At 46.9% G+C, this 16266-nt stretch overlaps 1 protein-coding gene across 2 annotated transcripts in view; it reads right to left on the bottom strand.

Annotated features, from left to right (window-relative positions):
- SOCS7 (suppressor of cytokine signaling 7) overlaps positions 1–15456 on the bottom strand; it is a 29958-nt gene extending 14502 nt beyond the window's left edge. Inside the window, exons 1-7 of one of the 2 annotated variants that reach the window (XM_014833779.3) lie at positions 14342–15456; positions 7675–7739; positions 5048–5152; positions 4493–4594; positions 3486–3616; positions 2810–2978; positions 565–693 (exon numbers count right to left, since the gene is read on the bottom strand). In XM_014833779.3, coding sequence (XP_014689265.2) covers positions 565–693; positions 2810–2978; positions 3486–3616; positions 4493–4594; positions 5048–5152; positions 7675–7739; positions 14342–15315 — 1675 coding nt within the window. In that variant the 5' untranslated portion in view covers positions 15316–15456. The remainder of the gene's footprint in view (positions 1–564; positions 694–2809; positions 2979–3485; positions 3617–4492; positions 4595–5047; positions 5153–7674; positions 7740–14341) is intronic. The other variant, XM_014833780.3, reaches the window with a different exon arrangement.
- Between the last annotated feature and the right edge of the window lie 810 nt (positions 15457–16266).

Here is a 16266-nt window from a genome sequence, read left to right as displayed (position 1 = left end):
AGGAGACACCTCTGAATGTTAAATATTCACATGATGCCCGTATGAGAGGCAAGATCTGTTTTCTCATTCACGTGGTCAAAGATGCAAAGATTCCTTTTCAATATGTTGAGAGATTAATGTACAGGGCAGGGGATTAATCACTGGACTCTAGAAAGAGTGGTTGCTATAATAGCCAAGAAAAAGAGCTTCAAAAGCCTCCTTAAGGCCAGCCCCGTGGTGCAGCGGTTAAGTGCACACGCTCTACTTCAGCAGCCCGGGGTTCGCCAGTGTGGATCCCGGGTATGGACATGGCACTGCTTGGCAAGCCATGCTGCAGCAGGCGTCCCACATATAAAGTGGAGGAAGATGGGGATGGACGTTAGCTGAGGGCCAGTCTTCCTCAGCAAAAAGAGGAGGATTGGCAGCAGATGGGAGCTCAGGGCTAATCTTCCTCAAAAAAAAAAATAAATAAATAAATAAAGAGCTTCAAGTAAGTGTGGCCTTTTCTTTTTGCAGGGGCACATTTTGATATGTTATTGGATGGTACCCAAGTAAGTTAAATCATTAATATAACTACAGCCTTACCTGGAACCCTGGATCTCAAGAAATAGAGAAACTTCCCATTCTTAGAGTGCATGATGGCTCTCTTAATGAACTCCACCACCGACTGACAGCGATCCTCAAACTTGGGATGACACCACAGGCTAAAGGTTCCTGCCATGGAAAATTACAGAGAGGTAAAGATGTAAAACTTACCTTAAAAAGATCAGGGGGGCTAGCTAGAACACTTTCATGATTCCCACTTCTGGGAGGGTAGTCTGTGGGCAAGCTGAGTCAGACAATGTCCCTGAAGCCACTTGTTCCTGCTTGTTCCACAATTAATGGAAGGAAAGATGTTGCCTTTAATAAGACATAAATTAGGTCTTACAAGGCTTTCTTGAACAAGTAAATAATAAATTCAAGTAAAAAAAAGACATAAAAGATTTTGCCAAGCATGAACACACTATAATCCTTAAATCACAGACCATAAGGAAAGACTGCCAAAGCAAAAGCGAGTTTAAATGACACCCCTTGAGACGAGGAAAGACAAGAACAGCAGACGTGTGGGTCTCTCTCACGAGTGTTAGCAACAAAAAGCCAAATTCTAAGTCTTTTCTTCTTTAACTTCTAAAATCCCACAGCCCAACATGTTACAAACATCCCACCCCAACTTTCCAATCCCAAAGGCAAAAGGGAATCTGAACTCCCACGACTTAAAGCAACAACAAAAAACTCCCAAAACTAAAGCACTGGATCCAAAGGAATCCCCCACAAAAGGGATACTAATCACTCGAGAAAGCTGCCGATCTGAGCCTCTCGAGCTTCTCCTACAGGGTCACTCAAAAAGACGAAGACAAAGGCTCCACTGCAAACCGGCAACTGAAAGGCCCACGAGGCTTCTATTAAAAATCCCATTTATTCAAGGAAGACAAGTCCCTTTGAACAAAAAGTAATTGGAGAACCATTTGAAAGAGCTCTCTCATTCCTGGCATCTCACCTGTCAGGAACCTAGAGGTCAAGCATTTACTCATCATTCCCAGGGCCTAGTCATTTACCATTTTAATAGGTCTACAGAAATCTTCACTCTGAAATGCTTTGCCTTGCATTTTGTTTTTCTGTTTGATTTTTGTTTTTAGGAACAGCAGAAAACAGGCAGCAGTCTACCCACAGGTATCTAATTAATTCTCAGGTCTTTGGTCTGAGGTTCCTTTCTCTCATGCCTCTCTAAGACAGAGGTGGGGGCAGAGGAAACCATGCACAAAGCTATGCTGACCTAAACAACTACTTCCTGCCTCAAAAGAGAAGCAAACCAAATAAATCCAGCAGAAGGACATGGTTGAGAGCGGGAAGGATGTGGTGGTGCCTGAGCAGAGCATGACAGAGACTCTTGCTTGAGATGCAGTGTCTTACACAGCTCACTGAAGGGTGAGCACACGTGGGCGAGTGTGAGGGACGGGAGGGATGAGTCCCCAAAACTCCGCACTTTTCTATGTGCAGCATAAGCAGGTATTTTGACGAAGGATGGACCACCCCGTCCTATCACCAGTGGTCATCACAAGTTTCTGGCCCAAGTCATACACAGAATGCCCCAATGCAAAGCCAATCCAGACTGCTGTGTTTAACAGCTTCTAGACACGACTGGAACAGTAAGCACAACCTGACCACAACGGAGGCGGTACCACCAGGGAAGAAGGTAGACAGTCCAAAGCACAATGGCCCCACAAACTCTCAAGAGTTCTGATGGCTATTTCCTAAGAAACTTCAAAGCTGACCAAAAGAAGAAATTAAATTATCATCACCATGCTGCCTGGCAGGAAGAGCTGATGTGACTACCAGGCAAAGAATTCAGAATAGAACAGTCACAGAATCAGCACTAAGGTCTTCTTTGTATATATGTTTTAACCCCAAGTATCTCTAGATGGCAAATTTAATCATGAACAAAGCTTGGGAGAGTTTGTCCAATGGCCCCAGCTTATTTCCTCCTTCTACCAGGAGAGTTTTACTGGCTTTGTTCTGTTCTTCAACAGTCTTGTTCAGGCCCCCCTATTTAGACACAGGATGCTAAGAATCCATTTAAAAAAATGGAACCCTTACTCTCCTCCCTACCCCCACCAATACTTCTGCTCCTGATTGAAACCAGTGCCCACATCAACATTCAAGTGAGTCTAGGAGATTTTCCCCCCATTCACAGTTCCATTTCTATGAATCCCTCCCATGGAAAAGCCAGATAGCAAAGGTAGAGAAAGGCAAAGGAAGAAGAAGGCTATCCTCAAACCCTAGTGCCTCTTACCTCTGTAGTGCTCCATTCTAGTGTGGTGGGTGATACCCTGTGATCGGAAACTGAGGCTCAGGATATAACGAGGATCAGAGCTGTCTCGTACCAGGAAAGAACCATCTGGCTTCCCTTTTAGCTTCATCTCTGCATCTTCCCAATTCATTGGCCCCCAATACCAACCACACTATCAAAGATAACATGTGCTCAAGTAATTAAGAGAACAGAGCAATGTCAAAGTTTTCAGCACAATCCATCTTATCATAAGAGAACCCTTCATTTCCAAAACAATTTCAATAGGTAAAAGCTGCTAAGAATGTCTCATTCATTAGCAATGAACATCAGGCTCTTTATACTTTGAGCCCTCCAAAGTAACAGAAGAATAATTCTATAATTCCATTACCAAGGCCCTACAAAGAAGAGAAGAGGGACCTGGGTCAGTTAATCTATCAAAATCAGCTTGGCCTATGCAAACATTTCTCCACACCTATCTTCATCACATTCAAATTTTTTTCCCCCTAGATTCAATTTTACGACATCTCTTATGGAATTAATAGCAGCAGTGTATTGTTTTGTCACCATAAATATAGAGGCAAGGAACTATTCTTCCTCTAAAAATAATCAAAGGAGAGCCTGGTACAGAATTAGAAGAGTGGGAGAGGAAGCGAGCCGCCAGTCCTCAGGCACCACCTACCTTCTCCAACTCTCGCAGGCTGGCTGCAAAGCTGCTTGAGTCGGGCCGGTAGAGGGGACACTGGACCTGCTGTGGGGGCTGGCTGTGTAGGGATTCAGCTGTTCGGATGGGAGCAATCCGAGGAAATGCGTCTGCAGGGCAAAAGGGTCTTGGTCACTTATTTATCCTCATTGCTCCCAACCCCAAACAGACCCTCCCTCCAAAACAGAGATGCTAACTGAGAGGGGCAAGGCATTAGAAGCTAAGCCAGAAAGGGTGGAAGGCAAAGCAGTGGGAAAGAGCCGGATGGGCTGGAACAAAAAGCTGTGTGTGCTCGTGTGAGCTGTGAAGGATGGGTGGGGGCACTGAACCCCGGGAAGGGGTAGGGGAGCTGCTCACTAACCTGACTAAGGTGACTACTTCAGGACCTTCACCAGCCTAGAGCGATTCCAGCTTCTCCCACCTTGAGGTGAAGTGCCGGCCGGTAAAGCAGCCTTGGAAATAGTGACTTGCTTACTTGCCCAGGAGGAGTAACGATTTTGCCAGGCAAATAGGAAAAAATGCCGATTTCATTCATTTTATTCCTTGGGTACTGGAGGCTGGCAAAGCAGGTATGGGCCACTAAATGCTTGGTACTTATTTACAAGGCTGCAGTAAATACTAAAACTTAGAAAAACCAGAGAACTTTGAAAACCAGCAATATATTAAACCTCCTCATTATCCTGAAATTTAAGGCAGTTTCTAAGTGATATCTACTCAGAGACTGCAAAACAGTCTCAGCAGCAAAGAGACAAAAAATTCAATAGTATTTTATCTCTAAAAAAATCAGATTCACTTCCATAAAGAAAACAGGTTAGAAAAACCAGTTCTTGGCCTCATTTCTAAGGCGTTTTGGTCCAGCCAAGGGGATAAGATTTAAGTTTTCTCATAAGTTCTGTTATTTCCATAAATAGATTTCCCTCATCCTTCAAAAGTTTATCACTTTATACTCCCAACTCTTGCAAGTCTTGCCTCTAAGCTAAGCTAACCTGGGGCATGGGGTGGAGGAGGCGGAGGTAGGGGGAAAGACTGCAGGGAAGACCCCATCGGAGCCACAAGGACAGATGTAGGCAGCGTCCCACTGATATCATCTAGAAGAGAGAACAAAAGCAAGAGGTTCAGAGATATGAGCACAGAATGAGAAGTGAAGGCAGAGCAGAGGGAGAAGGATCTTCAGGCAGTTCCCTGGGGCAAGATGGCCTGACCTTCACCCTTTTTCAGAGAAGACAACGATCATCTTAATCTGGTTTTCTTTGCTCAGAAGCACGAAAGTAAGAATATTCCTAAAGCAGCCTACTAGCAGTAGATTCAGGGCAAGATAAATACAGATCTAATCAACATATGGACAGTAAATGTTAGGACATGCAGGTAAGAGACCCATTTAACCTCTTAGGGAGACAACAGGGGTGCTGAGAAGGGGACAGAAAATAACTGGGTCATCATTCGAAACCCAGGAGCCTGTTCGGCTCCTGGCAAAGAACAACAGGTCCCTGGAGCTCACCCTCCCGCTAGGGCAAAAAGGCAGAGAGGAGAGAAGGCCATACCGAGGAGGCTGAGGCTTCTTCTAGGGGGAGGAGGAGGAGTTGGAGGGTGTGGAGAGGTCAGGCCCCGCTGAGAGATGTCCACGTCCACAAGCGACACTGTTTCACCTGAGGGATTCACAGAGCAAGCCTGTTACAGCAGCATCTTGACCAAAGCTGAGGCCAAAAGCCAAGGGCAAGCAAGGGAGGCTCAGAGGTCATGGCTCTCAAAAAGCTCCAAAGCTAATGCTCCCAGGGCTGGAATCACCTCCAGCACCTGAGAAGTCAATTTTAAATTCTATCATTCCTTTACCCTGTTAAAGATCAAGGATTCTTTAGGACAAAAACATGGGATTGACAGTGGAAAAGCCAACTAAGTGGTTCTGCCACTGACGATATAACCCTGAACACGGGGTCTTCTTGATTCAAATGGATTCAAATGGAACCCACCTCATTTATTTTAAAGACATGTATATCAACCTCTGCCTCAGGGAGCAAAGCAAGTGGCTGATTCTAAGCCCAAATGGACATGGAAAGCAAGTGCCAGAAAAACGTAAGAACTGTTAAACTGAATGCAGATAAAGGTCCCAACGTTAGCACCAACTTCTTCCTAAATGGCTTTCCACATCTAGATTTTCTAGAATATTCATTCATAAGAGAACCAACATTTCAGTAGCTATTAGCTACTTCCTAATAGCTGAGGCTACAAACTCTGAAAACTGCATTTACAACCCTGTCAGCCAAAACTCAAGTGTGCCTAGAGGAAGCCTTTCAATAGGAGCTTGGTGGAATTTCTTCTACTTTCCAGCATGTCACGTAGCTCTGGTCTCTGCTATATACACTCCTTCTTGCCACCCAACTCCATCTATCCTCTCTCCACTTGAGTCATCAGAGTATATAAAGGATTTTGTGTGTGTGTGTGTGTGAGGAAGATTAGACCTGAGCTAATATCCATGCCAATCTTCCTCCACATTATATGTGGGATGCCACCACAGCATGGCTTGATGAGTGGTGTGTCGGTCCCCATCCGGGATCTGAACCCATGAACTCTGGGCTGCTGAAGTGGAATGCACAAAGTTAACCACTACGCCACCATGGGGCTGGCCCCTATAAAAGATATTTTATTAACAAAGGTTGACAGCCAAGAATAGGTTTGTTTTGGTAGAGCTGATCCACAGATCAGAATTTGGGATTTCTCTAATTTGGCCCTTAGGGGTATTACTTCCAACACCTTTTTGCTTATTCAGGGGGGTGAATAAGCCCCTCAGCGAGAATTTTCACTTCCCAGTTAATAAAATGAGATAACCAATATCTCTAAAAGGCCAGGAGCTGGGATTTCAGAATCTAATACAGTTTTTTACAAAGGTCTTAAACACTAATTAAGATAAGCAGAAAAGCCCTTCTAAAAGTCATCAGTGGAAGTTGTAGGAACCCATTACATGGCTTAGTAACTGAGACCCTCGCTGCCCAGAGCAACGCAATGAGCCCAGATAAGTGTGTTTCCAGAAGGGTCAGAGAGGTCTAGATTGTAGGTATAGCACTTAAATTAAGGATGTAATTCACGAGTGCTAAGGCTGTTTGAAACAAGACCACCAAACCTGAAACTACAAATGTTGAGTGTTCCTTACTTTAAAGAGGAAACAATTATTAACTAGAAAGACATGCTACTACAGGATAAGATTCTTTAATTCTGGGCTTGGGGCAAAAACAGACTTCCTTCTCCACCTGTGCCTGTTACAGGCATCGACTTACTTGTTCTGACAGCTCACGGCAGTCTATGCAGTAATGGGGGTCCCACTAGTCTGCTTAACATCTTCTAGGAATGTCCATTCCCAAATCATAATTCTTCCAATCAGCTTTTTGAGGGACACAATATCCAAAAAGAGTTTGAAATGGGGATTTTTTTAAAGGCTTCTCAGCCATAACTACTGAGGAGCACTCAGTTTCTGGGATTTGAGGCAGGGTGCTGAAGACCTTCTTTTCCACAGCTTATTCAAGCAGGAGCTTCACATCGGACCAATGTGACAAGATGTACCCTCCCTGAAAAAGTTCCCCAGGACAGAAGAAGGCAGTTGCCCAAAAGACATTCAACCACTTTCCTACTTTAGCAACTGCGTGCCCTGCTATAAGAGGAGAGACTTAAATTAGACACAATGAAGAGCTCTAACAGCTGCAAGAACTACTAGCCCTAAAATGGGTGAGACAAGAGTTCATGTAATCCCCGCTGCCCAAAGTCTTTAAAAAATAGATCAGAAAATCATGGATCACATTTATTAGATAATCCATAACTCCCGTGGAAGCGGGGACAGTAATTGCATGACTTCTAGAGAGTCCCTTATGCACTGTGAACCTGTAAATTTGTAATTTTCTATTTTTAATTTATATGTGGTGACCCTCAACTGAGCACTGCATAACTGCAGGGCCACCTAATGACCAGCAAGCAGTCTCTACCTTCAACCATAAAGCATTCAAAGTCAAGAACACATGCCACACCACAAAAATAGCCTCGCCCCAAACCCAGCGGGCACGGAATGAAGAAAATAACTGCAGATGCGCCTGAGCTCCCTCTGTGATGCATCTGCAAGCGCTTCCTGACAGGTCTCAGAACACTCTTGCTTCAGATGCCAGAATAAAAAGAAGAGCACCCTTACCTGTGAATAGGGGGCTGAAGGAGACTGGAGAAAAGGCACTTTGAGTTCTTGTCAACCTGGGTTTCCTAGGGGGTGAGAAAGCACAAGAGAAAATAAGGGGAATGAGCACACGTGCACTTCAATCACACGACACTCAAGTCCAGATGCACTGAGAAACAGACCAAACCCTAGTCATTGTCAGCAACACTTCTGTAATAAAGCCTACAATTTAAAGGAGGAGAATGAAATAATTAAGGCAATTTCTTAAATAGATTTGGCTACAGAATTCACCAGCCTACAAAGCAACGAGCATCCCTTTGGATCTCTCCATACCCGGCACAGTGAAGGAGTAAAACACCGTGGGTGATAAACAGCAAGTCCATTTCTAGAGGAACAAAGTCAGATGCAGAGTTGATTTTCATATGGGAGCCAAGGAAAGGATCTTGACCTGAACAGGTGCCATCTCAGAGAAGAGCCTTCCCTCTGGGCCTGCCCCTGGGAGCAGGAGGTCCCAGCGTGAACCAGGGACCGTATTTGGACCTGAGGACAGCACTACAAGATGCACATGCACTCTTCAACCACTAAGAGCTCTGACTTCCACCCAAACGCCCCAAGCCATGGGGCAAAGCCATCAGCTAACAAGGGGGCCTCCACAGGTTAGGGGCTCTGCCTGGCACCTAAAGATGGCCCCTTCCCCTCTCTGAGCTGCCGGTCACATCACTCCCCCATGACTTCTTGATGCTGCTCCAGGGAACCAGCTTGAAAAGCCAGATCTCCTGTGAAAAGACAGACCAAAGGTAACTTCACTTTGTACCAATTTCAACTTGTTTTTCAGCAAGAAATGAAAGAAATTCAAAAGACTCTGACAAAGACTTTCCGGCTAGAAATGTGCTAAGCTCAGAAAACTCACCTCAGGATGACTGAATTGATCAGGAGAGAGAACTTGTGGAGGGGATGAAAATGCTCTATCTTAATTGTGGTAGAGGTTATAGCAACTATATACATTTGTCCAGATTAATAGAACCGGACACCTAAAAAGGTAAATTTTAGGTGGTATATAAATTATACCTCAATAAACCAGAATTTAAAAAAAAAATCCTACCCCAGAATTGAGTGCCTGATGCCAGGCATTGTAGCTGGCTCACCTTCCGAAATGACTCTCACCCAAAGGACGAAATAAAACATAAATGTTTTTCAACTATCAACCGCACCAATAAAGGGGGGCAGAAGCAAAGCAAACCCTACTTAAAATTATTTGACTTTGGAAGATCTTTACGCCTTTATGTTGTAACATAGATGTCTGAGCTTCTCAGAACTCACTTCAAACAAAATTTCAAAATCATACTGTGAAGACCTTACTCAGAAATAGGCGAGATGCTGGATTCCCTCCCTTGGCCTATCTCCACTCCCTCTGCAACCTCCTCCAGGCTGAGACTTAAGAAGTGAAATGATGGTGCCTACCGGGAACGCCCCGCCCACAGCACTCAGAGGAGAGGTGGCTGCTTCAAAACACGACACAATCACACACAGTCCGTCTGTCTATACAAGTTGCTCAGGACAGTCTGCAGCTTAGTTCCAACACTCCAGAGGGCTGGGGTGGAAAGTTAATTCCACTGGACATGAACCTTAAAGGCTGCTGAAGAGCTTCCAAACTGATTTTTATTTGATAACTTGTGGGCACAACATTAAAACTGAGTAAGTAGAAACCTAAAGCACTGGCCTTTCAAAGGGCTCACACCTCAGCCATTTGGCTGTCTGCCTCTTCTCAGAGGAAGCTGCATTATTCTGCCATCTGCCCGTGCTGAGGACGAGTCTCCTCTGTGCCAAGCCCTGAAGAACGGCAGTACCCACACGCACACATCTTGCGGAGGCCTTCTCACTCCAGCTCATCTTCTCCCCCGCACCCAGCATTTTGAAGAAGAAAATCATAGTTTCTAGGATGTAGAAAAAGAAATACATATGAATCTAAACCCAGGCAGAGCCATTTGAGAGCCCTGGGATGTTTTTTTCTGGCAAATAAGGGGGTCTCAGAGCTGGAAGCTCGGAGAGGTAGAAGGTCTAAGAGGCTGAAAGGCTAATAATAAATATGAGCACTCCCTCTCTCTCCAGGGACAGACCATCCAACTAAAAATCCAAAGCAGTCTCAAGGATCCTGAGCACATTCTAATTGCAGTCATTCACGAAAAGACCAATCTAGACAACTATAAAAAAATAAAGCAAGGGAATGATTAACACAAAATTGAGGATGGTAGTTATGGGGAGGAGCAGGGAGACATAATCAGGAAGCAACACACGGAGGTCCTCAAAAATACTGATAACATTCTATTTGTTAAGCTTAGTGATGGGAATCTAGGTATGCATTTCATTATTATTATAGTATATACAATTTATATATCTCCTTTTGTATATGTGAAACATTTAAAATGATAAAAGCCCATTCTGAGCTGTTCTTGGAGAACAACATGAATGCTACTGCTCTGGATCACATTTTTAGCTAACCCTTCTATACTACATTCTGATGTTATCTTATTCCTCCCCAGATTATCTTTACAAGCATTCGGGTACAAAATTAAGCCACTGTAACTTTGCCAGTGGGCCACTTGCATCTCAGCAGCAGAAAGACTTGAGGGGTGGGGTGGGGTAGGATTTGGTGGGCTATGCCTCAGGTGGGAGAACAGGACAGGGGCAGCAGAAGACATCAGGCAAAGGCCCTCTTTGAGGCTGGCAGTCCTTTGTGTGAGCTACGCATTGCTTATGCTGCAGGTAACAAAGACACAGAATGTCTCCATCCACTTCCACTCTGCAAATTACTAATCGTATGGCAACAGATCTGTGGGATAAAAGGAGTTAAAAGTATTAGACTAGACAGGCCCACCACACATTGATATAACCATTGGCCACTTTTCAAATTCCTTGAAACCAAAATATAAACAATAAAATAGTAATGCTCTACCCTTCTTGTCCATAAATCCCCTCTACTGACATCCTAGGACTTACACATGTCCTTTTCTAAAGTAACTTCCAAACCAAGATGTCCAAATATCAGGTTTTGTGGCCCCAATGTACCTCTGCCCCTGCTAACGCATAGTGCCTAGTCAGCCAGCCTGTGCCATTTCCAACACATCATAAGCCAGTGTCTGTTCATGTGCTACAGGCACAAAAACCATGTGTTCATTTTTAGTTCCAATACACAGACGTCTGTGCAGCAAGGTCAGATCCAAAACTCCATCATAAACTAAACTAAAGAACCTATGGAGAGAACTTCCAGGGAGAGGCCAGGAGGCACAGTCCAAGGCCTAAAACCTTAGGAATGATGTTAGTGGGGAAAATGTGAAGGAGTGAAAGACATAGGCTCAAATGGACAGACAGAGACTTCTGAAGTCAGGTTGCTCATTCCAAAAGGGAGCTGCCAACCACAACCACCTCATGGAAAAATAGTTGAAAAGATCAACAGAGTATGGACCCAAAACCCAAACATAAAGTCAGAACTTCCTCACCACACCGTAAAATCATTTTGCTCTCAGCACATCGTGCTATTTCTCAAAAAGATCCCCTCAGACCTGAAGACTCAGGAAACAGAGAAAAGGGTTTCTCACAAGTGCCAGGTCTGTCCATGACAGCAGGGCCCCAAACTGATGCCAAGGCAGCCTGCCTCTCTTCCAGAATTGTACCTTTTCCCCTAACAAATAGATGGAAACCACTGCAGAACTGTTCTCCATTTTTCTACCTCACAACTATGCAGACTGCCAGTAATAGCCTCAACTGTTAACTGGGAAAAAACAAATCTTGAAAAATTAACAAGGTACCCATTTCCAACCAAGTGTGTATTATGTGATGAATCAAAAAGGTCAGATTAAATGCTATTTCTCACCAAATACAAAGGAAGATAATCGGCTCAACATATGTGAAACAGACAAGGGAACTTCACTGGTTTTCCTGAAATAGCAATTCTATATTACACCGAGGCCCACAGGCATCAAGCCCAGCTCTTTGAATTCCAACATATGTGTGTTACAAGGCCTAGCCCAGTTCTCCAGAACAGAAACCTGATTAGTTGGTGGGCCCATTTTTTCCTTCACTTGAAGAGAGTTCTCTAAGCTAACTCTTACTAGATCTGAGACTCAGTATGTTCAGGCAGTTCCACTTAGCAGACTAAAGCATCTGAAAGGAACTAAAGTGTGCTTAATGTTAAAATATGGAAACTGTTAAGCCTTATAAAATGATTGTTAGGAAGTACTTTCTAGTGATAGCTGTGGGAAAGGTAGATGTTGAGAAGAGCAAAGAGAATCATGCCCAGAGGTTACTGTAGAAGCCCCAAATTACACAGCAAAGACTACAGAAAGTTGTAATTAACTCCAACCAACAATAAGGAGGAAGGCATTTACCTTCTGGCAAAAGACTGACATTTCTCATGGCTTCCAGGTCCTACCAATCAAAACAAGAGAACAAGCTAAAAACCCAAACTCATCCTTTCTCCCAACAGGGCAGACTGACTTAGGAGGTGCAGATCCATAGAAATCACAACTACCCTAGCCAGACTTACCAAGTTTCTCACAGCTGCAAGGCTGCCAGCAAGACTGGCACATAGTAAGCTGTGGAAAAGCTAGCAAGCAAATCTAACAGCACCAAATCCTAAGTATGAAAAAAAATAAATAAAATAACCAGTTCCATCTTGTTACTTCTCCACAAAATATTCCATCTCAATTTCTCTTGTCTTCACTCTATTCCTATAAGGAAAAGAACAAGACAGGAATCACTCCCATTTTACAGATGAAAAAAAACGGGGAAGCAGGAAGAAGAAAAAAATTGGCCTGCACCCCACAGCTGGTGTTGGGAGTTCTAAATGGAATCTGAATGTTCACATTCCCTGTACAACCTGCCGCCTCGTAACAGCAGTCAACCAGACGTTCACACTCAAATACCTAGCTCTTCTCCAATTCATCAGAAAAAGCCCTTGGACCAAAAAATGTAATTCTCCAGTGCCCTGAACTAAGCTTCTTTGCAGAGCTACAGCCCAATTTGCTCGGCAGCAGAAATCTGTATTGTGCTTAGTGTGAGAGTTGGTGACAGAGCAACCAATGACCATTAAATTCTGCTTCCAAAGGCAAAAAACCGTATAATGTTATATGCCTTTTCCTCTTTCTAATCTATTAGACGTAGTAGCTAATTTCACGCCACACCTCATATTTGGCGTCTCGAGAATCTTAGACCAAGTCCCGGTCAATATGGAACAAAGGCAAGACAAACCACAAGAAAATTAGCAATCTATCCTATGTCATTACCCTCAGCTTCAATCCTACCCTCCCCCCCATCTGATGAAAATTTCATCTGTCCTGGTAAGTGGAGCACCGACTGCAGAGCCTACCTACAAAAAAAGCTGCTTCAGCAGCCATACACTTTTCCAGACCTAAGCTCTCAGCATGAGTTCACTGGAAGGCAGATGCAGAAACAGGCCTACCTGCAGGGGCAACACGCATAACCTACTGATTCCTTTAGGGAGTTCTGGTTTGGTCTGATCCCCAAGATGAGACCCTGAGCAGTTGTTCAGAAAGGGAAGCAAAGACAAATTGACCCCACACTTCCTTCTTGGAGTATCCAAGTTCCCTTGAAAAGAGAAGTCCACAGAGGAGTGGTTCCCAGTTCAGGTCAGAACTTCAGGATCAACTGGGGAGCCTTAAAAATGCAAAATTCTTGGGCACTCAGACATAGTGATCTTTTCCAAAAGCTCCCCACGTGATTCTGGTGCACAGTAAAGTTCTCAATTTATTCGTCTGCCTGTTCTTCAACCTTGGGTTGTGGCTGATAGCGTCTCAAGAATCCATCACATGACCTGCACCAAAACCAATTCCAATCTTTCTAAGAACCCATTCAGTAGCACAAACCACAACAGCAGTCACCACAAGGGAAGTCTCATTTCATTGACACAAAAGTTGACAGTTTTCTAAACCGATATTACAGACCTAACATGGGATGTCAGACAGCAATCCACCCTCCAGAAATGCAAGAAAAAAACTCAATGTCTAAGTTTGGAATTTTCATCAACTGGCCTAGAACTCATCCACCAATGTCTATACCTCATACTTAGAATTCTCACTTGGGCTTGAGAACAAAACCATTTTCTATTCTCACAGACAGTGGTCAGCACACACGCCTGAGATACCAATATAACTAAGGGACCAACCAGGAAAACATTAACACTTCGAAGAGAGACACCCAATTGATTGCTGGCCTCCAACTGCACAAGTTTGTCACATCATTTATATGCATGAGTGCGAAGGGGGTGGGGTGCTGATACACAGAATAATAAGGTGGTCAAAATGCAACAACAACTTTTTGCCCCAAAGGCCAAACATTTCCAGCAACCTCTACGCCAAGTGTAATGGTAGGCAAGCACCTTGGAAAAACTTTAAAAGCTGGGCCAGGGTGGGGGTGGGGAGGAGGGTTTCAAATCACCTCCCACCTAGAGAGACGTTAACCAGCTGAGAGGTGTCACCGGGGAGAACTCTTTAAGAGCGAGAGCTGTTCCCATAATTAGCTCTGACCCAATGGGCGATGTCACCACCTTTAGCCCCAAGTCTCTGCCTCCTCATGGAGCCCATAAGAATTGTCAGGATCGTGTTAGCAACAGAATAAAAGGGAAATGAAACAAGGAGAGAGAGTTTGTCAGCCAGCCCCCAGGCGGTCTCACCTCCCCGCGTCCAGCTCCCGGCCCGCGGAGCCTCCCATGTCCGTCAGGCTCGCAGCTGAAGCAGCCAGCTCTCCAGAAGGCCTCTTGCCGGCCCCATCCCCACCGCCGGAGCCACCGTTGCAGCTCTTCGTCCGAAAGAGGCGACTGAGGCGGATTTTGAGGGAGCCCTTCCGAGAAGGGCCCGCGAGGGGCCGGAGGGGCCCAGGAGGAGGCGGGGGCGGGGGAGGTTGCTGCTGCTGCTGCTGCTCCCCTCTACTCAAGCGCCCTGGAGGAACCAAGTCCTGCAGCGGGAAGGGCACTGGGGGCAATTCAGGGCCTGGGGGCTGCAGCAGAAGCCGCCCGCCCGCTCCTCCTCCGCGGCCAGGGCTGCTGAGCTCCTCTTCCGAGCAGCTGTTGGTCTCCAGGCTCTCGGCCTCCGACTCCAAGCCCTCCAGGACCAGCAGCGCGTCGCTCGTTTCCGTGGGGTCCTCCCCGGCCTGCGGGGCGGCAGCAGGCGGCTGGGGCTGCGAAGGGGGCGCCTGCGGGGGGCACGGGCACGGGCAGCAACCCCCACTGACCGTCTTGACTCCCGGTCCCGCCGGCTGCCCGAGCCCCAGAGCCGCCAACTGCGCCTCTAGTCCAGCCGCCGGGCCCCAGGTCCGCTCGAGCGCCAACCCCGGCGGCAGGGCCTTGGGGTCCAGGGCACAGCGGTGCCGGGGACACAGCAGTTCCGAGGGTCCCGGCTCCGGGGCCGCCTCCGCGTCCTCCTCCTCCGGCGGCCGACCCACGTTGCGGAACACCATCAGCTGCGGCGGCCGGGAGCCCCGCGGGCCGGGCCGCGCGAGGAAGGGTGGCGGCGGGGGACCATGGCCCGGAGGCGGCGGCGGCGGGCCTGGCTCGGGGGCCGCCTCTCCATAGCCGAGCAGGCGGCTCAGGACGCGGTACGAAGCGGCCGCCGCCGCCGCCTCGCCATCCCGGAGCTCGGCCCCCTGCATCGGGGAGAGGGAGGGAGGGCGGGCGGCTGGGAGCCGGGCTGGGGTGGGGACTAGGCCGGGCTCCGCCGGAGCCCCGCCCGCCGCGGCCCCCGGAGCGACAGCGCTAACGGCCGCCGCGGCCTCTGCCTCATAGAGGAGGGCGGGGGGGGGGGGGGGGGGGGGGCGGTCGGCGAGCCCAGCGCGAGCGCAGGCCTCGCGCCGCCGCCGCCGCCGCCGAGGACCGCCCCGCGGATGGCGTCACTTCCGGGAGGCTGTGACCACGCCCCTCTCCCCGGGGCGTGCTCGCGCCGGCCTCCACGGAGCGTGACGTTTCACGCGGCCTGGGCCGCTATTGGCGGAGGACTGCTTCACGCCTGCTTCTTGGTTCCTACGCCGGCTCTTGGTTTTCACTTCCCGGGCGCTCAGGCCGAAGCCACCCCTCTCGGTCAGGTGGAGCGGCCGCGGAAAGCCCGGTCTGGTCCTGGGAGAGCCGCTGGCCTAGAGGGGACCTCTGGTTCTGGTCCCGCCTATGCCGCTATGCGATGTGTAACCGTGGCCGAGTCATTTCTTCATTGACTAACTGTATCCTCCTGGCATCAGTGAATATGGAATGACACATGAATAATGTGTTCTACACCCAGTGTGCTGCTAAATGTTGAACAGCCGACTCTCTGGGAGGAAAAGGAGAATGTATGCACATATGTATCAGTACATAAGTTTATAAATTATAATGATGTAAAGGATGTGTAGTACACAATTTACAAATAATAACATACAATTGCTGATTTCATGTAACCAATTGATTCTCACATAGTTCTCACCAATTGATTTCACATAATAGAACCTATTGATTCTCCCTTGCACACTGATTTTTGCCAAATTCTTGTGTGGGTAGCCGACCTGTGGTTTCAATTGATGGAGGAGTGTAACTGCGACATGAATGAATGTTGGTTGATATTTTCCTCTATGTCA

The sequence above is a fragment of the Equus asinus genome, chromosome 13 (genome assembly GCF_041296235.1).
Source record: "Equus asinus isolate D_3611 breed Donkey chromosome 13, EquAss-T2T_v2, whole genome shotgun sequence".
NCBI classification, from domain to species: Eukaryota; Metazoa; Chordata; class Mammalia; order Perissodactyla; family Equidae; genus Equus; species Equus asinus.
The sequence above is the reverse complement of the archived record's forward strand: the minus strand, read 5'-3'. Positions and strand labels throughout refer to the sequence as shown.